This window comes from Lepidochelys kempii, chromosome 7, assembly GCF_965140285.1.
Source record: "Lepidochelys kempii isolate rLepKem1 chromosome 7, rLepKem1.hap1, whole genome shotgun sequence".
NCBI lineage: Eukaryota > Metazoa > Chordata > Testudines > Cheloniidae > Lepidochelys > Lepidochelys kempii.
Window position 1 is genome coordinate 23,443,394 of NC_136386.1, and position 19,148 is coordinate 23,462,541.

The 19,148-nt window shown below is 40.4% G+C and overlaps 1 protein-coding gene across 5 annotated transcripts in view; it reads left to right on the forward strand.

Moving 5' to 3' along the window:
• The window catches only part of EEFSEC (eukaryotic elongation factor, selenocysteine-tRNA specific), a 223,087-nt gene that overhangs the window by 112,227 nt on the left and 91,712 nt on the right, over positions 1-19,148 (forward strand). For 4 of the 5 annotated variants that reach the window (XR_012159786.2, XM_073351381.2, XM_073351380.2 and 1 more), the window contains exon 6: positions 8,251-8,407. Coding sequence is in view for 4 of the 5 variants with exons in the window: in XM_073351381.2 (XP_073207482.1) it covers positions 8,251-8,407 (157 nt within the window). In the remaining variant the exon portion in view is untranslated. Of the gene's footprint in view, positions 1-8,250; positions 8,408-11,506; positions 13,369-19,148 lie in introns of those variants that run through there. The other variant, XM_073351383.2, reaches the window with a different exon arrangement.

Consider the following 19,148-nt stretch of genomic DNA (forward strand, 5'->3'; position numbering starts at 1 on the left):
TCAAAAGCTTTGCTAAAGTCAAGAAACAATACATCCACTGCTTTCCCTTCATCCACAGAACCAGTAATCTCATCATAAAAGGCGATTAGATTAGTCAGGCATGACCTTCCCTTGGTGAATCCATGCTGGCTGTTCCTGATCACTTTCCTCTCATGCAAGTGCTTCAGGATTGATTCTTTGAGGACCTGCTCCATGATTTTTCCAGGGACTGAGGTGAGGCTGACTGGCCTGTAGTTCCCAGGATCTTCCTTCTTCCCTTTTTTAAAGATTGGCACTACATTAGCCTTTTTCCAGTCATCCGGGACTTCCCCGGTTCGCCACGAGTTTTCAAAGATAATGGCCAGTGGCTCTGCAATCACAGCCGCCAATTCCTTCAGCACTCTCGGATGCAACTCGTCCGGCCCCATGGACTTGTGCACGTCCAGCTTTTCTAAATAGTCCCTAACCGCCTCTATCTCCACAGAGGGCTGGCCATCTGTTCCGCATTTTGTGATGCCCAGCGCAGCAGTCTGGGAGCTGACCTTGTTAGTGAAAACAGAGGCAAAAAAAGCATTGAGTACATTAGCTTTTTCCACATCCTCTGTCACTAGGTTGCCTCCCTCATTCAGTAAGGGGCCCACACATTCCTTGGCTTTCTTCTTGTTGCCAACATACCTGAAGAAACCCTTCTTGTTACTCTTGACATCTCTGGCTAGCTGCAGCTCCAGGTGCGATTTGGCCCTCCTGATATCATTCCTACATGCCCGAGCAATATTTTTATACTCTTCCCTGGTCATATGTCCAACCTTCCACTTCTTGTAAGCTTCTTTTTTATGTTTAAGATCCGCTAAGATTTCACCATTAAGCCAAGCTGGTCGCCTGCCATATTTACTATTCTTTCGACTCATCGGGATGGTTTGTCCCTGTAACCTCAACAGGGATTCCTTGAAATACAGCCAGCTCTCCTGGACTCCTTTCCCCTTCAAGTTAGTCCCCCAGGGGATCCTGGCCATCCGTTCCCTGAAGGAGTCGAAGTCTGCTTTCCTGAAGTCCAGGGTCCGTATCCTGCTGCTTACCTTTCTTCCCTGCGTCAGGATCCTGAACTCAACCAACTCATGGTCACTGCCTCCCAGATTCCCATCCACTTTTGCTTCCCCCACTAATTCTACCCGGTTTGTGAGCAGCAGGTCAAGAAAAGCGCCCCCCCTAGTTGGCTCCTCTAGCACTTGCGCCAGGAAATTGTCCCCTACGCTTTCCAAAAACTTCCTGGATTGTCTATGCACCGCTGTATTGCTCTCCCAGCAGATATCAGGAAAATTAAAGTCACCCATGAGAATCAGGGCATGCGATCTAGTAGCTTCCGTGAGCTGCCGGAAGAAAGCCTCATCCACCTCATCCCCCTGGTCCGGTGGTCTATAGCAGACTCCCACCACTACATCACTCTTGTTGCACACACTTCTAAACTTAATCCAGAGACACTCAGGTTTTTCTGCAGTTTCATACCGGATCTCTGAGCAGTCATACTGCTCCCTTACATACAGTGCTACTCCCCCACCTTTTCTGCCCTGCCTGTCCTTCCTGAACAGTTTATAACCATCCATGACAGTACTCCAGTCATGTGAGTTATCCCACCAAGTCTCTGTTATTCCAATCACGTCATAGTTCCTTGACATCACCAGGACCTCCAGTTCTCCCTGCTTGTTTCCAAGGCTTTGTGCATTTGTATATAAGCACTTGAGATAACCTGTTGATCGCCCCTCATTGCCAGTATGAGGCAGGAGCCCTCCCCTCACAGACATTCCTGCCTGTGCTTCCTCCCGGTATCCCGCTTTCCCACTTACCTCAGGGCTTTGGTCTCCTTCCCCCGGTGAACCTAGTTTAAAGCCCTCCTCACTAGGTTAGCCAGCCTGCTGGCAAAGATGCTCTCTTTGTAAGATGGAGCCCGTCTCTGCCCAGCACTCCTCCTTCATGGAACACCATCCCATGGTCAAAGAAACCAAAGCCTTCTCTCCGACACCACCTGCGTAGCCATTCGTTGACTTCCACGATTCGACGCTCCCTACCTAGGCCTTTTCCTTCCACGGGGAGGATGGACGAGAACACCACTTGCGCCTCCAACTCCTTTATTCTTCTTCCTAGAGCCACATCGTCTACTAGTCTTTACTTTCAAGACCCTTCATGGCCTGTTCCCACCCTACTTATCACTATCGAATTGTCAATTCCTGCGTCTGATAGGCCCAGGATGCCAGCTTCCTTCGCCCATTTGTTAAATTTTCAAATAAGCATCTTCATGCTTTCTCTCCTGCTGCTCCTCATACTTGAGAGGAGCTCCGGTGAGCATCCAGAAAGCTACCTCGTTATTTTTCTCCAAATCCCTCCTAACAACTCTCCTTTGCTGTGATGGCTACAAAAAAACTTAACAGTTAGGCTGCTGATGCACTGATACCACTGACTATCATGCTGATCAATATTGTCTCAGGTTCTTTGTACTCCCCCCATCCCACTGTATCCATCTGTTGTCTCTTCTTTTATACTTAGATTGTAAGCTTTTTGTAGTAGGGACCATCTTTTTTTCTGTGTTCATTGGGCACATAGGACAATGGAATCTTGGTCCAAGGTAATACAGATAATAATAATAGTCCATATCCCCTTCTGATCTCCTACCATATCTTTTTATGTAATTTTTTCTTTTAGCAGAAGAGGAACAGCAAAAGATTAATAAAGTTGTGCCCTCGGCCACTTTCTTTGCAAAGAGTGAAAAATATCTTTCTTAACCAGGATATGTCAGGAACTTAATACCTGTAGCTTTCTGTGACTTTTCAAGACTTGAGTTTAAGTAGAGGTGAACAAATCCTGCGTTACAAATGAGTATAAATGGTCCAATGTGCTGTAGGGCTCTTTATGTGCCATGGAGATCCCAATTTGTTTGTTGGTTTTTAAAATTCAAAGCAATTTAAATAATTATCATGTTATTTCTCTTATTTGATTCTCCATCTTTATTGTTTCTCACTGGTTCAGGGCTCTGAGTTACTACAGAGAATTCTTTCTCAGATGTGTGTCTGGTGAGTTTTGTTCACATGCCCAGGGTCTTAACTGATTGTCATATTTGGGGTCAGGAAGGAATTTTCCCCCATGTCAAATTGCCAGAGACGTTGGGGGCAGGGTGGGGCATGAGTCACTTGTTGGTTTGAATTAGAATAAACGGTGAATTTCCTGTAACTTGAAGTCTTTAAATCAAAATTTGAGGAGTTCCATAACTCAGCCAGAGGTTCTGGGCCTATTCCAGGAGTGGGTGGGTTCTGTGGCCTGTGATGTGCAGTAGGTCAGACTAGATGATGATGGTGGTGGTCTCTTCTGGCCTTAAAGTTTGAGCTCAGACTACTGTCATGGCAAGGTGCTTGTCTTGGGAGGAAGTGCCCAGTAGCACTCAACCCTCAGGCTGGTTTAGGTAACAAATGGAATCCTGTCCAACTTTACTGGGAGAGAGTCAGGAGGATGGGTGTCATGATGCTAGTCCTCTGTAGGGTGTGGAATGCAAAGAATGGGATGTGAAAAATATGCATCAGGGTGAAGATCTTCTCAGAGTTACAGGGGAGACACCTGAAAACACAATTTCAGACTTTTATATGTTCATCTCTTAACGAAAACAACTCTGGCAGGGTACAAGGGGACTGGCAAGGTTAAATTGTCTGTCTGCTTGGGAGACAGAGTGGGGAGAATACTTTTGCAAAGGTTGGTCTTCAAACAAATTGCTCAGAGAGCAGGTGAGAATCCTTAAGCTGTGAGTTTTGTTTCCTTTTCTGTCCATGTTAACTTATTTTTGGTTCCTTGATATAGACATTAACTCATGAGGAAAAGACCTTGCTGACTGAAATTACTTTTTTTCTGCCGAGTAATTCCTCTGGTTCACAATAATAAAACCAAAATCATACATTGGGAATAAAAAAAATTAGACTCTATATCTGGAAATCCATGTCAATTCCCATCTCCTCCATCCTCTCAAGGGCCAGTATAGGATTATTTCTTCCAATACATATGTGTCAACTTTTAAAAAAAGAAAACGATGAGGATCTGTAGCATCCATAGAGGGTCACTTGCTGTGGGGAGCATCTTCCCTGTTCTTTTTCCGCTCCAGAGCTGGGAACATGTTCTGAAACTTTTTGCAAGAAACAGCCAAACTGCCACTGACTTCAAGATTACAATGTTGTCTAAAGTGAACTTTCTGTAAAATAACAAATGTACTCTAATCATAAATCTTTCCATTTTTAGTACCTCATTTAGTTTTTTTCCCCTTTTCATTTCTCATTCTCCATTTTTCCTAACTTGTCAATGTATCCCTTCTTCAGTCTTTTCCAGGATCTGTGAAACCCTCAGACTAATTTTCTATCACATTTTCAATCATGTTTGGCTAAATCAGAAAAGAAAAATGTCTGTTTCCTTCTAGCTATCTGAACCTTCAATGTTTTCACTCTCTCACTCTTTCTCTTGGTCCCAACTCTTCTCTCATTATTTCCCTCCCCTCATTCCAACAGCCCCCTTTGTTTTTTCTTCTATCCATTTCTGTCCTGCTCCCCTTGGTTCTTTAGGGATGGGGGATAAGAGCATGGGCTGTGTTTGACCTCCAAATGTTCATGATGAGTTGTTTCAGAGGATGCTCAGCTGACAGTGAATTTGTTTGTGTCACCCTATAAATGAGGATGATTTGGCAGATTTGACAGTGTAGTTAGAAGATTCCCCTCTTGAGAGGAACTAGCAGTTATTTTTCCTGGAGTTAAATTATGTGTTTGCACTGAATGCCTGCACACACAACCCTAACTACAGAGTTGAAGACATAATACTGTAGCGTTTATATCAAAGAGTGTGTGTGGTGTGTATTTGGTATTCGAGAGAGAGTGTGTGTGTGACACACACACTTCACCTATGATGATAAAGTACTATTTACTTTTTTCTGCAAACACAAAAGCCAAGAGGAAGGAGGGGATTTCATAAAATCAATGCTATTGTGTCCTCTGGACTAAGCCATAAAAACAAGAGTAACAGAGACGTTCCCTTTGAACTTGAAATCCCTTTCTAAGCTGCTCATCTAACCGAAGTAAGAGAGGGAGAATATAGCAACCAGAAACACTTCTGCTCTCTCTCCCCCCCCCCTTTTTTTTTTAAAAAGTCCTTAAGTGAGTTTGATGCTGTACCTCTGCCCATAAGTTTAAAAAAAATATTATCGTAATGTAGGTCAGTGAACTGAAACGCCACTGTACACTATGGGGGATTAAAGTCAGAGAGGCAGCCCTCTCCCACTCCCACTAGGTCATATGACAATATAAACAAGAAATGCAAGGAGCCTTCAGCTTTTTCTTGCCCTAATCCTTTGTTTATGCAGCACTTAAACTGACTTTTGGGGTCGTCTCTGTCTGGCATTAAAGCCCTAAAGCTTTTTGAAGTTTCCCTGAAGTTAATAAAATTAGTCTACCCTCATTGCTAGGCCCCTTGCTGCTGCTTCAGAACAGACTACATATCCCTTACTGTCTTTGCAGCGTTCAGCTTTTTAAGTTAATAATATTTCATAAAAAAAAGAGAGCGAGATCTCTCAAAAGGCTATTCAGCTAATCGGCAAAGTGATTGCCATAGTAGATGTTCTGAGAACTCAAAGGGGATTACTGTGAAATCCAGTGATTGGAGCTAAATTGCTGTTAAAGTAATTGGAAGTGTTGAGTTTCAGTGGGAGAGAACATGCATTTCTGTAGCTTCTTAAAGAAAAAAAGTCTGTAAAATAGTCTTACTTTTTTTTTAATATAATAATTGATCCAGGGCTTGAAAAATGATTGTTCGTTTTTAAGAAAATCTCTTTCAAAAGCTGATGTTACTTTACACATCTATTTTATTTTATTGTGTGATCAGCATTCTTTTCACCTTGTTACTTGAGGCTGGGCATCCTCTCAGAAGTTTGTCTGTCTTCAAGGATAAATTCGTGAGAAGTTAATTTCTTCTAATCTCAGTCGAATGGTCAATGTGGAGGACTGAGAGTCAGGAGCTTAGGGGGCACTATTCCAAATTTTGCCACTGATGTGATTCTAAGCTAAGTGCTGACCCACTCTGTGCCCCATTTCTCCTATTTGTAAAATGAGGGTATTGCTTTCCCATCTCAAAGAGATGTTGTGGTATTTAGTTTTTTGTAAAGTGCTTTAGGGACGTCTCATAAAAGGTGTTTGCTATCTGCAGAATATTTGTAATAACTAGAAGAAGAGGAGGAGTATTAAATATCATTGCTCAGCACGGTAAATGTCTGGAAGACTGAGTCCTTGCCCCAGTGCTTACAATTTCAAGTTGCTATCTTGCAAACTTATCACTCAAGTGAGTGCGAGAGTAGGACTTGTTTTAAAAGGGTAAATGTACTTCAGGACAATTGTAATAAGTGAATGCTACACTTTCAGAATTATTAGTGTTTTTTCCAATAAACCTATAATTAATATATGAAATCACTCCATTCCCTTTAACAGAATTATAGTGCTCTAACAGTGTTCACAAAGAGAAATTACTCTGAGCTGTTCCGACAGCCCTGCCAGACTGAATGAGTCAAAACGAAACCACGCTAGCAGGATGTTCACCCTATAATTCAATTATGTAAATAATTAAATGAAATATAACTTTGGAACATTCTTAAAATGCATTAAAATAATCATTTTACATTTTTTAAAAAGCTGATCTCCCTTCCCCTTTACGGGCAATTACAATGAAACAGTTGGTATATGGAAGCCTCTACACTGGGGCATGAGAGACCCTCTGTATTCAAAATAAAAGGGTGAGAAGGGCCCAGGTAGCATAGTGGTGGTCACCTTTTGAAACGCCTACTTCAGAAATTTCATTCACTCCACTGAAGTGGTTCTAAAGTACTTCACATAGCATTTAAAAGCTAGGGCTACAGGATTGAAGAACTCTAGATTTTTTTTCCACTGGGATGTTCTATTGATCTTTCTCATTTTTGTGTTTAAACAATTAAAAATTTAGAAATGGGGTGTTAGATTGCTTAGGTAGACACCTGAGAAATGTCAGGAATTAGAATAGAGTGGTATATTTTTTTTTTAAGCATCTTAATTTAAAAACATGAAAAAGAACACTGGTGGCTTGTAATTCCTCACGCTCTGCAAATGTTTGCCTATGGAAGAGAAGTTTCTAAGAAATCAGAGTAGCTTGTAACTGATGGGTCATAATGCTGTGGAGTATCAAACTGTGGACTGAGGGAATATTCAGACTAATTTGTGGCTCTCAAAACGTTTTTCTTAATAGCTTGGCTAAAATGACCACTTAGGTGCAATGAAGAAACCTTTGCTGAAGCCAGCTGCAACTTCCACTGTAATAAAGGAACAAATTCCTTCCCACAAATAACGACTCTTGTTACTGCAGTGAGGGAGGTACAGTAACTCCAGGAGTTAGTAGCATCCAAAGATATTCACACCTTGGGGATTAGGCTCAGTTGGCTGCACCTTATGCTTCATAATGCGGTAGGGAGGGTTGTTTATCTCACCCTACCCACCAAGCTTGCTGGTTCTTGTGCCTGATCACTTAATTAAGAATCCAAACTTGGAATGGTTCCTCCCACTTGGTTACAAACCTTGAATTTAAAATTCAGTACAACTGTTATTCGAGTTTTGATTTAACAAATCAACATGATTAAAAATTCACTTCTACATACAGTATTTAAAGGGTTGTATTGAGGAATTCTAAGTAATCACCTGCTTGACTGAAACCAAGGTGGCATGAGCACAGAACTGATGTTGAAGGAAGTGGAGTATCTATGGAAATGATGTTGGGGTAAGTGATGGAATAAACTGCTTTGTGGTGAGGGTCATTAATAACAATTGCACTTCTCCATTGCCTTTCATGGAAAGATTTCAGAGCACTTAATAGATGCTAACTAATTAATCTTCACATCACTTATATGAGGTAGGTGAGTATTATTCCCCCTGTGTTTACAGTAGGTGAGTCTGAGGCACAGAAATTGACTTACAGAAGTTCCCTTGCAGTTCTGGAAAAGAGTTGGGATTAGAACTCAGTAGTTCCTGGCTATCAGTCCTGTGCTCACTTAGAATAAGTATTTATGTACATACTATGCCATCTGAGAGTTGTGGCCATCCCAAATTCATGCTGATGAAAGCTTTAAAGCACACCAAATTATAATGTGTTCCATATATGTATAATTGTTCTTGTTATTCTATGATTTAGGCTCACATATATATCTGTGTGTGTATATATATATTTTTTTCTTTTCTTTTGCAGGTGCTGGATGATTATAGTGTGATCGGTCGTTCATTGTTTAAGAAGGAGACCAACATCCAGATTTTTGTGGGGTTAAAAGTCAAACTATCTACAGGAGAGGATGGAGTAATAGAGGGCGGCTTTGGGCAGAGTGGCAAATTTAAAATCCGAATTCCAAGTAAGTGCTTATCCCTTCGGCTAACAGAAATTTCAAGTGTAGAAGACATCGAAACTTTGTCTAAATGAGGGCTGATCCTAATTTTCACAAAAGGGAGCCAGTTGCAGCATCAGTTCAGATCCAGATGTATCAACAGTTAGTGGGTCCTTTATTCTCAGTGGGCTGCTCCTCCTATTATTAAGTGGCAGAGGCCATGATGTTATGTTATCAAACTCTGTGGGATGCAGCCACCCCTGCTGTCTGTCAACAAACTTAGGGCTTGACGTCCCTTCCCCTTTAGTGCTCAGCAACCTGGAACGTACTTTTGGGGTGTGTGGATTTCATTGTAAAGTTTCCGGCAGCATCACAGTGAGCAAAAGATTAGTGATGTGGAATTAAAACAAGTTAGCAAGAAAGAGTGTCTCCTCATTCATTTTTACTTGTAGTTATTTATCAAATACAACAAATTCAGGATATAGTTTCCTTAACCATACTCCATATTATGCATATTATTATCTAACCTGCCTTGAAATACAAACTGCAATCTCTTTGATAAGTGGATTGTAGAGTTTTTGAGTGTATCCATACCTTCTGTAACTGCTTTTGCATCTTCTACTTTTATAACATTTTATGCTACAGTAGTTTTAATCCTTGGTGAATCACAACAAAGAGGTTTTTTCGCCTTTAATGTCACAGAACTTTGGATGGTGGGCATTGTGGCTTATTTTGATTTATTTGTGTTGTCACTGTGATTTTTGCTTCCCTCATTTGGAAGCATACTACTATGACAACAGTTGTTCTGGGTCATGACACCAATAAGTGCTGCATTTAAAATTCAAATAATAAAATAAGAATAAAAATAAAATAATAATAGTAATACTTTTCATTTCTCTAGTGTCTTCAGTCCAAAGATCTGAGTATTTTGCAAATGTTAACTAGTTAATTCTTACTACCCCCAATGAGGTAAGTATTGCTTACTTCTGTTATACAAATGGGGAAGCTACCATGAAGTTAAGTGACATTGCACAAGGACACAGCAACTCATTGACAGATCTGGGAAAAGACTTGAAGTCTCCTGATTTCCAGTCCCTCTTTCAAGATTGACCACTCTCTCCCTCAGCTTTCAGCTAACGCCAGTTTAGTGCAGATTTTACCTATCTGGTTAGACTGTGGGAGGCTCTGTCCTTTTGGCTTACCTGGTGAATGTGATGACTAGAAAAAAAAGCTCCCCATTTGTGTCTTGAGTGAGGTAATGTGTTGGACACTCACAATTCCAGTTTAGCCACCAGTTGGGAAACTCTGCTGATGGGTCTGAGACCCTAGTTGGCAGACACAATGGAGACCTTAAAAATGATTTGCCACGGAGGTAGATGAATTTTCTTTGCCCTTTTTTGAATTTGAAACCCTGCTAAAGAACAGCATTGGGTTGTTGGCAAAAATAGTGCTGCAAGCATAGGTTTGCTTAAGGTAGGAGGTGAAAAAATGTGTGAATAGGTCTTTCCAAAGAGAAAACCGAGGCAAAGTATTTGTAAATAACACTGCCCTGGTGCCTTCTTTCAGTAGCCTTTTTTTTTTTTTTGGATCAAAGGGTAGCCTGAGCGGTGGATAGATCAGCTGCTCACGTGGGAATGAGTCCAATACTCGACCTCTTAGATAAAAATGCTGATACAGATGGAAACTTAGAGATGAATTCAGGCATTAAAACTTAGTGAGCATTGTTAAGTGTTGTCAGTGGTGATTACGTTTATCAGATAACAGAAAAATTGTGTCTATAATATGATCAAACTCTTGATGGAAAAAACGAGTCCCATATGGGACAGGATGGAGCCTGCTAGGTTCCCTTTGCCAAATGAGCCTTTGCCATCCTTTAGGAAGTAAGAGTGTGAGAAATGAGTACCTCCCTGGGTTCTCCATTTCTGCAAACATTATAATTATTCATTCTGTATTAACAGAGTGCTGAGTTCTGAACAAAAGTAGGAAGAAATAGTCTCTGCTCCAAGGTGCTTACAATCTACTCATGCTTACAATCTACTCATGCTGATATTTTCTGAAGTTGAACAGTAGATCAGATCATAGAACAGAGAATCCTCTCAGTTCCTGTTCTTCTTCTGATGAGTCTTTGTGTTCTGGTCATGTTAGAATTTAATATTTTTACAAGACAAGGGCGAATATTATAGCTATTTTTTTCTTTATCTTGAAGCAAGTTTGGGGGCTTTGCTAACCAGAAAGAAGGGGCAGTGGCCAAAGCAAGACAGTATCATAGGTGAAAAGTGTGTGTAGTGAAAAGTAAATGGAAGGTTTGAAAAATTTTAAATAACTTGGTTCCTTTAAGAGTTTCCAAGATTTGTGTGTGTAGGGAGGGGTAATGGATATGATGCTGTTTAAGTCAACTACAGTTCACATTCCTTTGTTAGGTCAGTGTTGCTTTTTTAATGTGTCTGCATCCTGTTTATGGGTTTTCCAAGTTTTTTTTTTTTTAAATTAAATTTAACTGGTCAGATTCTTCTCCCCCTCAGCCTTTAGCCTGGCTTTCCCTTACAGACTTCCCCTATAGATTCCTTCCATAAAGAATTATTTTCAACCTTTCTGAAGTTCTTTAGTTAGTTTACTGAGGATTCCTTAAAAAAGAGATCTGAACCAAAAACAAACAAACAAACCTTACAAGATGAAAACTGCTTCAACCTAACATGCACAACAGTTAGTTTTGTATCACTTAAAACCAGTCTTGACTGCTGGAATGTAATTTGTGGAAATGGGCAGATTGGTTGGATAGTTAACCTATGATAGTTTTGGGTTGGTTTTGTTGTGCAGGGATTTGTTGTTATACCTCAGATATAGCTAGCAGAGGTTGGTAGCTCAACTAGCTGGGAGAAGAGTGAGGGAGATAAGGGCAGATGTTCTCTGTTGGTTTGACTAAGTCATTGGGAATCAGGACACCTGTTCTTCTGATTCTGCCACTGACTTTATGTGCAACACTGGGCAAGATGCTTCCTTTCTCTGTACCTCAGTTTCCCCCTTTGTAAAATGGAGATAGTAATTATCTACTGAGGTAAATCGTTTTGGGGTCTGTGGATTAATGTCACTATATAAGTACAAAGAGGATTTATTTCCTTCCTCTAGATAAGACCACACCTAGAATACTGCATGCAGTTGTGAGTGTCTCAGTCCTGGAAAGATGTCATCAAATTGGATGGAATTCACAAAAGAGCAACAAAAACGATTAAGGGGCTGGAGGGATTGATTTACGAGGGAAGGAAGATGAAAAGAAATACGTATAACTTGGCTAAATGATGACTAAGTGGGAGAGATGATTAGCTACAAATATTTGAAGAGCATAAACACTGAAGATGGAGAGGAATCTTTTCGGGTGGTCCAAGTAGGTAGGACTAAAAATAATAGTGTGAAGTGAAGCAAAGGAAAATGAAGCTTGACTATCAATAAAAGTTTCTTAACATAGATTTATGGGACCGTAAAATCATCCCCGCAGATGAAGTAGCGGATGTTCGATCACTCGAGTTAATTCAAATATAGATTAGACCAAATGTTTGTGTATGCTCTTTAAGGAAAAACCAGGGTGGTGGGAGGTATAAGAACAAGACACTCGTAAAAAATCTTTTGCATCGCTGATTTCTGTGATGATATCAGGCCAAAATTTATTCCGAATGGCAAGATATGGCATTCCTGCTTGGTGGTAATGGCGTTTCAAGCAAAAATAGATATGCATTTGCTGACAGATTTTTTTTTTATTCTGTGCGGATGGATTTTGCAGCAAGTAAATGTAATGGTTTAACTGTGGAAGAAATGATAGGAGATGCTAATCTATGGGGTGGCACTTATATTTTTCACAACTATCGTGCTGTGTCCTTCAAATGCTTAAAATGTGTACTATGTACAATACTTTTCTATAAGATACATTTAGTGGGCTTCTGAAAAATAAGCAACGTTATAAATGCAAAGTTATCCCAGAGTGCTTTGCAAACTGTACACTGTGTGTGGTGAGAATTGTCACTGAACTGCATCTCATTAAGGGAGTGACACATGGCAACTGTTCTAATAGTGCACAGTAACACTACACTTCAGTTAGGGTAAAGGAAGTGAAGAATTCTGTATTTGTTGAAACTTCTGAACAAATTTAGGAGAAAGCATTTAACCAATTGCCCTACTCTAGCTAAGTGCCACTGAATCTTTAATGACCTTGTGTTCATCTCCTCTGGAAGACTGTAATTCCAACAGTACAGATCTCGGTGGGTTATGGAATCAATAAGCAACTCAAAGGAATGTGAATCACCTGCCTTTTGGGGTTTGTTTTTTGTTTTGTTTTGTTTTTTTTAGAGGTTTCTCATTCACATACAGTTTGTGATATCATGATGTGGGTTGGTGTGGCTCAGGTCACCAGTCAGTAGATTAGCTATAGGTATGCCCATTCCATTCTTTCTGGCTTGGTATAAAGTTATTGTCACATGTATTGGCCTTAAAACTTGGTGGCTTTTTTAATCTAATTTGAGCACACTTGATATCACAGGCATAGTTCATTCTCATTTCTGACTCAGCCTTAATTAGCTAATTGTTAGGAAAGGATTTATCCTTTCTCTTGCTCTGTGGCACATTTGACTGCAGTTCTTCTTTTCCCTCTTCTCATTACAATAGAAATTACTATTCATATTTGTTGTTAAAAAGCTACATTGTTTCTTAATGCAAAAGAAGCAGTGCGTATCCAATAAATTCACAAGAGTTTATGTGAGTCAAGTGGATTTAAATATATAAATGCATACTTTTCATAGGAAGACACAAACAAGCAAGAGTTTTTTCTTTGATATTACTTGTACCAATTCAGGGTGATTGTGCTCCTCTTTTCTGACAGCTGATGAAGACAAAACCAAATTTATTTGTGGGCATGCCTTACGTTTTTTTTCTTTTATCTTCCAGTTCCGAGTATTGGCACATATGAAAGAGCTAATATATTCCACATCTGCAGCCATACCTTTAGTAGAAGGGTTAAACCACCTATAAGTTAGCATAAAAAGTTAAAGATTTAACTTATACCCACCCTATTGACTGATGCTGTGTACTTGCTCTTTGGCGAAGAGGACAGAATGTGTGTGTTCCTAGAATGCTGTCTGTCATACTGTTGTTTTGGTAGAGGATGATGTGAGTGATAAGAACTAGCAGATGTTCTTTGTCCTAGAGATCTTACATTCTGGTGTGCAAAGCTAGATATTGTAGGATTCCTGGTCTAATTCTGCCCTGGTGTCTTGCATACCAAAAATATGTTACCTTCCCATTGTGACACTTCTGTAGCCACCTGTGACAGCAGAGGGTGCCACACATTTATTGAATAGACCTCCCACGCTGATTCATAAAATTGCCTACCATGTAGAGAGAAGTCGTTGATGTGACTAAGAACTAAGGATGGGCACAACCATGTTTTGTCTAATTTCAGTCCCATATGAACATTGTGTGTCTGAAAGTTGGACACCTGTCGTTGTTTGGTTGACATTCTTCTTAGGAGACGGGAATCAGAGTGGGCAGAGTTTAAATAATAATAACAGAGACTAGAATAATGTAAAGTGAGAAAAATTTTAATGGAAAAATAGTCTATATACCATACAGATTCACCCAGGATCCTTATTGAAGATCTAGACTACTCTATGCTATGCCTACTTAAAATATCAGGAGGTTTCTTTACAGATCTCCCAGACACCCGTACACTATTAATAGTTGGTACTTTTGGACTACTTGCGTTTCGTGACTTTGGCAATTGTAGCCTGATTGTTGATTGCAATTATAAAATAATTTGTTGGCGTGCACCATGCACGAGTTACAAGTGACAGGTTCTTTATTCAGGTGGATACTTAAAGTTAATTATGATGATATTGGTGAAACACACACAAACTTTATGAGCTTTAATTAAATAGAGACAAATATAATTGAAATAATAGAAAAATCAATATACATTAGTATAAGAAAAAGATAAATCCAGTAAAGTGGTTTCCTGCATTGTTTATACTTAATCTTACATTGTGCATATTTACAACCTTACGAAGACCATTAGAAACAAAGATGGGAAAAAAGTAAGTGGAGAGCACCCCAAGGTGCTGGGCCAGGCTGCCTTCCATGTTGTTCAGTGTTATCATCCCGGTATCCCAACAACAGGTTAGATATCCACATCTTGTATACACCTTTTCATGTTCCACCCCAGATGGAATGATACTAAAATGCTCTTGCAGATGATACTAAACTGCTCAAGATAGTTAAGACCAAAGCAGAATGTGAAGAACTTCAAAAAGATCTCACAAAACTAAGTGATTGGGCAACAAAATGGCAAATTAAATTTAATGTGGATAAATGTAAAGTAATGCATATTGGAAAAAAATAACCCCAACTGTACATACAATATGATGGGGGCTAATTTAGTTACAACTAATCAGGAGAAAGGTCTTGGAGTCATTGTGGCTTGTTCTCTGAAGATGTCCACGCAGTGTGCAGCGGCAGTCAAAAAAGCAAACGGGATGTTAGGAATCATTAAAACAGGGATAGAGAATAAGACGGAGAATATCTTATTGCCCTTATATAAATCCATGGTACGCCCACATCTTGGATACTGTGTACAGATGTGGTTCCCTCATCTGAAAAAAGATATACTGATATTAGAAAAGGTTCAGGAAAGGGCAACTAAAATGATTAGGTGTTTGGAACGGGTCCCATATGAGGAGAGATTAAAGAGGCTAGGACTCTTCATCTTGGAAAGAGGAGACAAATGGGGGGATATGATAGAGGTATATAAAATCATGAGTTGTGTGGAGAAAGTGAATAAGGAAAAGTTATTTACTTGTTCCCATAATATAAGAATTAGGGGCCACCAAATGAAATTAATGGGTAGCAGGTTTAAAACAAATAAAAGGAAGTTCTTCTTCATTCAGCGTTCAGTCAACTTGTGGAACTCCTTGACTGAGGAGGTTGTGAAGGCTAGGACTATAACAGGATTTAAAAGAGAACTGGATAAATTCATGGAGGTTAAGTCCATTAATGGCTATTAGCCAGGATTGGTAAGGAGTGGTGTCCCTAGCCTCTGTTTGTCAGAGGGCGGAGATGGATGGCAGGAGAGAGAGCACCTGATCATTATCTGTAAGGTTCACTCCCACTGGGGCACCTGGTCACTGTCGGTAGACAGGGTGGACCTTTGGTCTGACCCAGTATGGCCATTCTTATGTTCTTATATTTACCCCCACAAATCTAACACCATGAGAACATGGAAGTATAGCTTTAGAGAGCCTTTAACTAGCCAGCATGCTTACTTTTTGTGAGGGCTCCCACCCTTTGGAATCCTTTTCTTGTGGTATTATATGAAAATAGGATAATCTTTCTCTCTAAGCCAAATGGAATTGAAGCACTTTTTGTGTCCATGCCTGCCGAATCTGGGTCCCTTTTTATTAAAATAAAATAAAAAATTGCAAGTCTCTAAGCCTCGTGGGTTGCCTTTACTGTCAGCATCAGGTGCGGCTGAGTAGCTTTTCAGTTGAGAGGAGAACACAAAACCCAAGGGCAAGAAATCTGTGTAAGTTGCATTTTATTTAAAAGCTGAAGATTAGTTCTGCTTGTTCTTTCAAAGTCCTCCTTCCCCTACCCTCTAAAACAAACAAAACCTAAAATCCTTAAGGGATACTTCAAGCATAAATCTCCTTTCCTCTTTGTGAAAGTTGGCTTGTGTAGTATGGACAGAGGCTGAGAGAGGATTGTTGCCAGGGAAGCATCACTTCCCTTTATGATCCTCTCTTGAGCGGATTAAACTGTGGCAATGTAAAAGTCCTGTTGACCACAAAGGAGCTAGAAGTCTGGATTGCATTTACATGGAGAAGCTGGCCAGAAAGAGTCTAGTCTACCTTGTAAGCACACATTGACCTTTGAAGAGCTGAATATCCAGATTTATTGACCTTGGAGAGTATTGTTGGCTGAGACAAAGCAAGGATTTATACACTTTCCTCTTGATTGAAAACAGAAGTCAAATATGTATAATTTTTTATCTGGTGCTCCTCCTCTTCTGTGCTAGTATCTGGAAGATCTTACCTCTTGACAGTAATGAGTGAAGTGCAGTAGGTTCTGTCTAAACTTGGAGCACTGAAGAGTGATGCACTGATTTTACAGATTGGCTTGACAGGCAGCTGGTCATTGCGGCTAGAGTTAATATTGTTTGTGCGGATTCTAGGACCATTATTCAAGTATTGGATTGTAATTAGAACATTTGTTTAGCAGTCTGCTGTTCTAGGACTGAGCGAACACTGAGGGTGGAAATATAAAGCACCAGGAGACATATAGTATGCATTGAGTGCATACCGGTGCTTCTGAAAAATGTGCCCAACAACCGAACTCCTAGGTAGGCCCACAAGCTGTGTACTGTGTAGACTACTGTAGTGTGTGCGACAGAATGCCTTCTTCTTTTTCTGCAGGTGAACAGACATTTCTTTGAACAGTTGCACAGAATTAGATAAAGCCACCTTCCCTTCTCCCCTTATACTCCTTTTTGTGGGAAAGGAACCCCAGACATCATAGTGTTATCCACCTCCAGCAAAAACGTATAAATCATCCCCATAAAGATAATCCCCTTCCTACAAGGAAGAGTTAGCCAGTCTAACTGGAGGCTCTATAGATTTCCTCTTGCTACTGTTCCTGGGTCATCTTGTACAATTCTAATGCTTCTCCCCTACTCTCCCCCGTATATCCGTGGTAGTCGGTGCACTCCGCTTGGACTTAAGAATCTGGGTGGTTTCTGGGGAAAAAAGACTGCTCCGTCAGCAGCTGTTAGGTGGTGCTAAAGAGCAAAACACGCTGAACCCTTTCCTCCCCCCGAGAGAGTGAAAGCATCCTATTGGTGCAAGCTAAAATATGCATGTACTCATTCTCAAACCAAATTTTAAGATTCATAGCACAAAATTCTCCTATTTGAACTAACAGAATAACTTCCAAGGAGGCTTCTTGTCTAAGTCTTCCCCCCCTTTGGCTCCCTGGCTCTGTCCAATGAGTCCCAATTTGTCTTCCTGACTCAGGCCAGCTTCCAGTCCCCTTCTGCTCCCCAGTTCCCCAGGGCTCCTTGTCACAATGTACTCCCTCTGTGGCTGCCATCTCTCCTCTTTCTCTCAGGCCTGGCACCAGCAGGGGGAGTACAGAGGGCACAGATAGATAATATCCTTGCTCTTAGTTCCGATGCCCAGCACCACAGCAGCCTGCAGCAGTTTGGAGCAACAATTACAGGAAAAGTCCACTCGGCCCAAGGCTAGAGCATACCCAGAGCAGATGTAATCTTCAGGGAATCTAGCTTCCAAAATCTTAACAAGTCTCTACTGAAAGTATGTGAACTGATATTATTCAAAGGCTTGTAACTTGGCCAAATTTTGTGGATTTTCACTGGGACAGCAAAGGACATATCCCTGACACAAAGGCCACCCCCTTTGCTGTATCTGAAGTGCTTTCTCCAAAGCAGTAGAGCTTCCCCACAAAATGGTTGTAAGATCTTTTTAATACGGGCAAAACAATATATTTTCCCCTAATCTCATTTTCAGAAACAGCTGAACCATTTTTGCTGTGCATCAGGTTGTGAGGAGGCCCAGAGCTGGGGTCTGATGCACTGAGGTGTGCAACCCTTTTTAGGTTCTTCCCCTCACTTACACAGAGCAACCACGCTGATTTTGCTCCAAGAGGTTCCTCTGTGCTCGTGGAGGCTATGTGGGACTGGGTTGTCCCCAAGAAGCTATTTCTCAGTGCCATTCCAAACTTCATTTTCTCTAACAGCAAAGCCTTCCTGAAAAAATACCAGATGATGGAATAAACTCATTAACAGAGTAAAAATGGTATATGACAATTTTATTCATTTAACAAGTTTCTGCAGGTAACAGTTTAGTGAACTGCTTTCACAATGCAGGATGGTTGCATTAAACTGGGCAAGGCTAGAAGAGAGAGTGAAACGCTTAAGACAGTAAAGATCAGCTGAATTTAGAAATAGGAAGTGGGGCAGCAGCCTTTTTTAGACATGTTGCAGTTTGAGTCTAGCTTTGGCTTTCCAGCTACACTTATTTGATGTCCTGACACTTATTAGTGTCCTGCTCTAACCTTTATAGTGCAGGTTAGAGCAGGACACTAAGTAAAGATTCCTGGGGTTTTTAATTTACCTATTTAGGCACTTATAACCCCCATCATCATAGTACCATAGCACCTCTGAAAAGCAAAAATGGCACCAATTAATTCTTTCCTCCCTCTTGGTTGGCAAAGGGCAGCGTTGGGGCGGGCGGTATTTAGATATGAAAATGGGAGTGTGATCGTGAGAGTAAGGCACAATCAAAGAAAAGCTTGGGAGAAGAAGTGATTTTCCATTTAGCTCAAAAAGGTAAGGTAAGTGGGCATTCTTATTTCACCTATATATCCTGTGCACTAAAGGACAAATTCTACACGTTATTATTGGCTTCAGTGGTTTTATTTTGGATTTATACTGCTGTATTTGCAAACGGGGTTTGGACTAGAACGTGACAGGGATCTACAGAACCTCTCTTTAATTCACTTTATTATTATTATTATTTTATTCATAGAAATAATGTTATGTAATTAAAACCATATGATAACACATATGCAGAAGAGCAGACGAAGGTTGCACATGCAACCTTGCTTTTGGCATTTCCTGACTTTCAGGTGTTCCACTTGGAAAATTTAACACTCTTCTGTAGTTTCTTGTGTGGAATTTACTATTTTAGAGAAAAAAAGTAAACAGCGGTGTCTT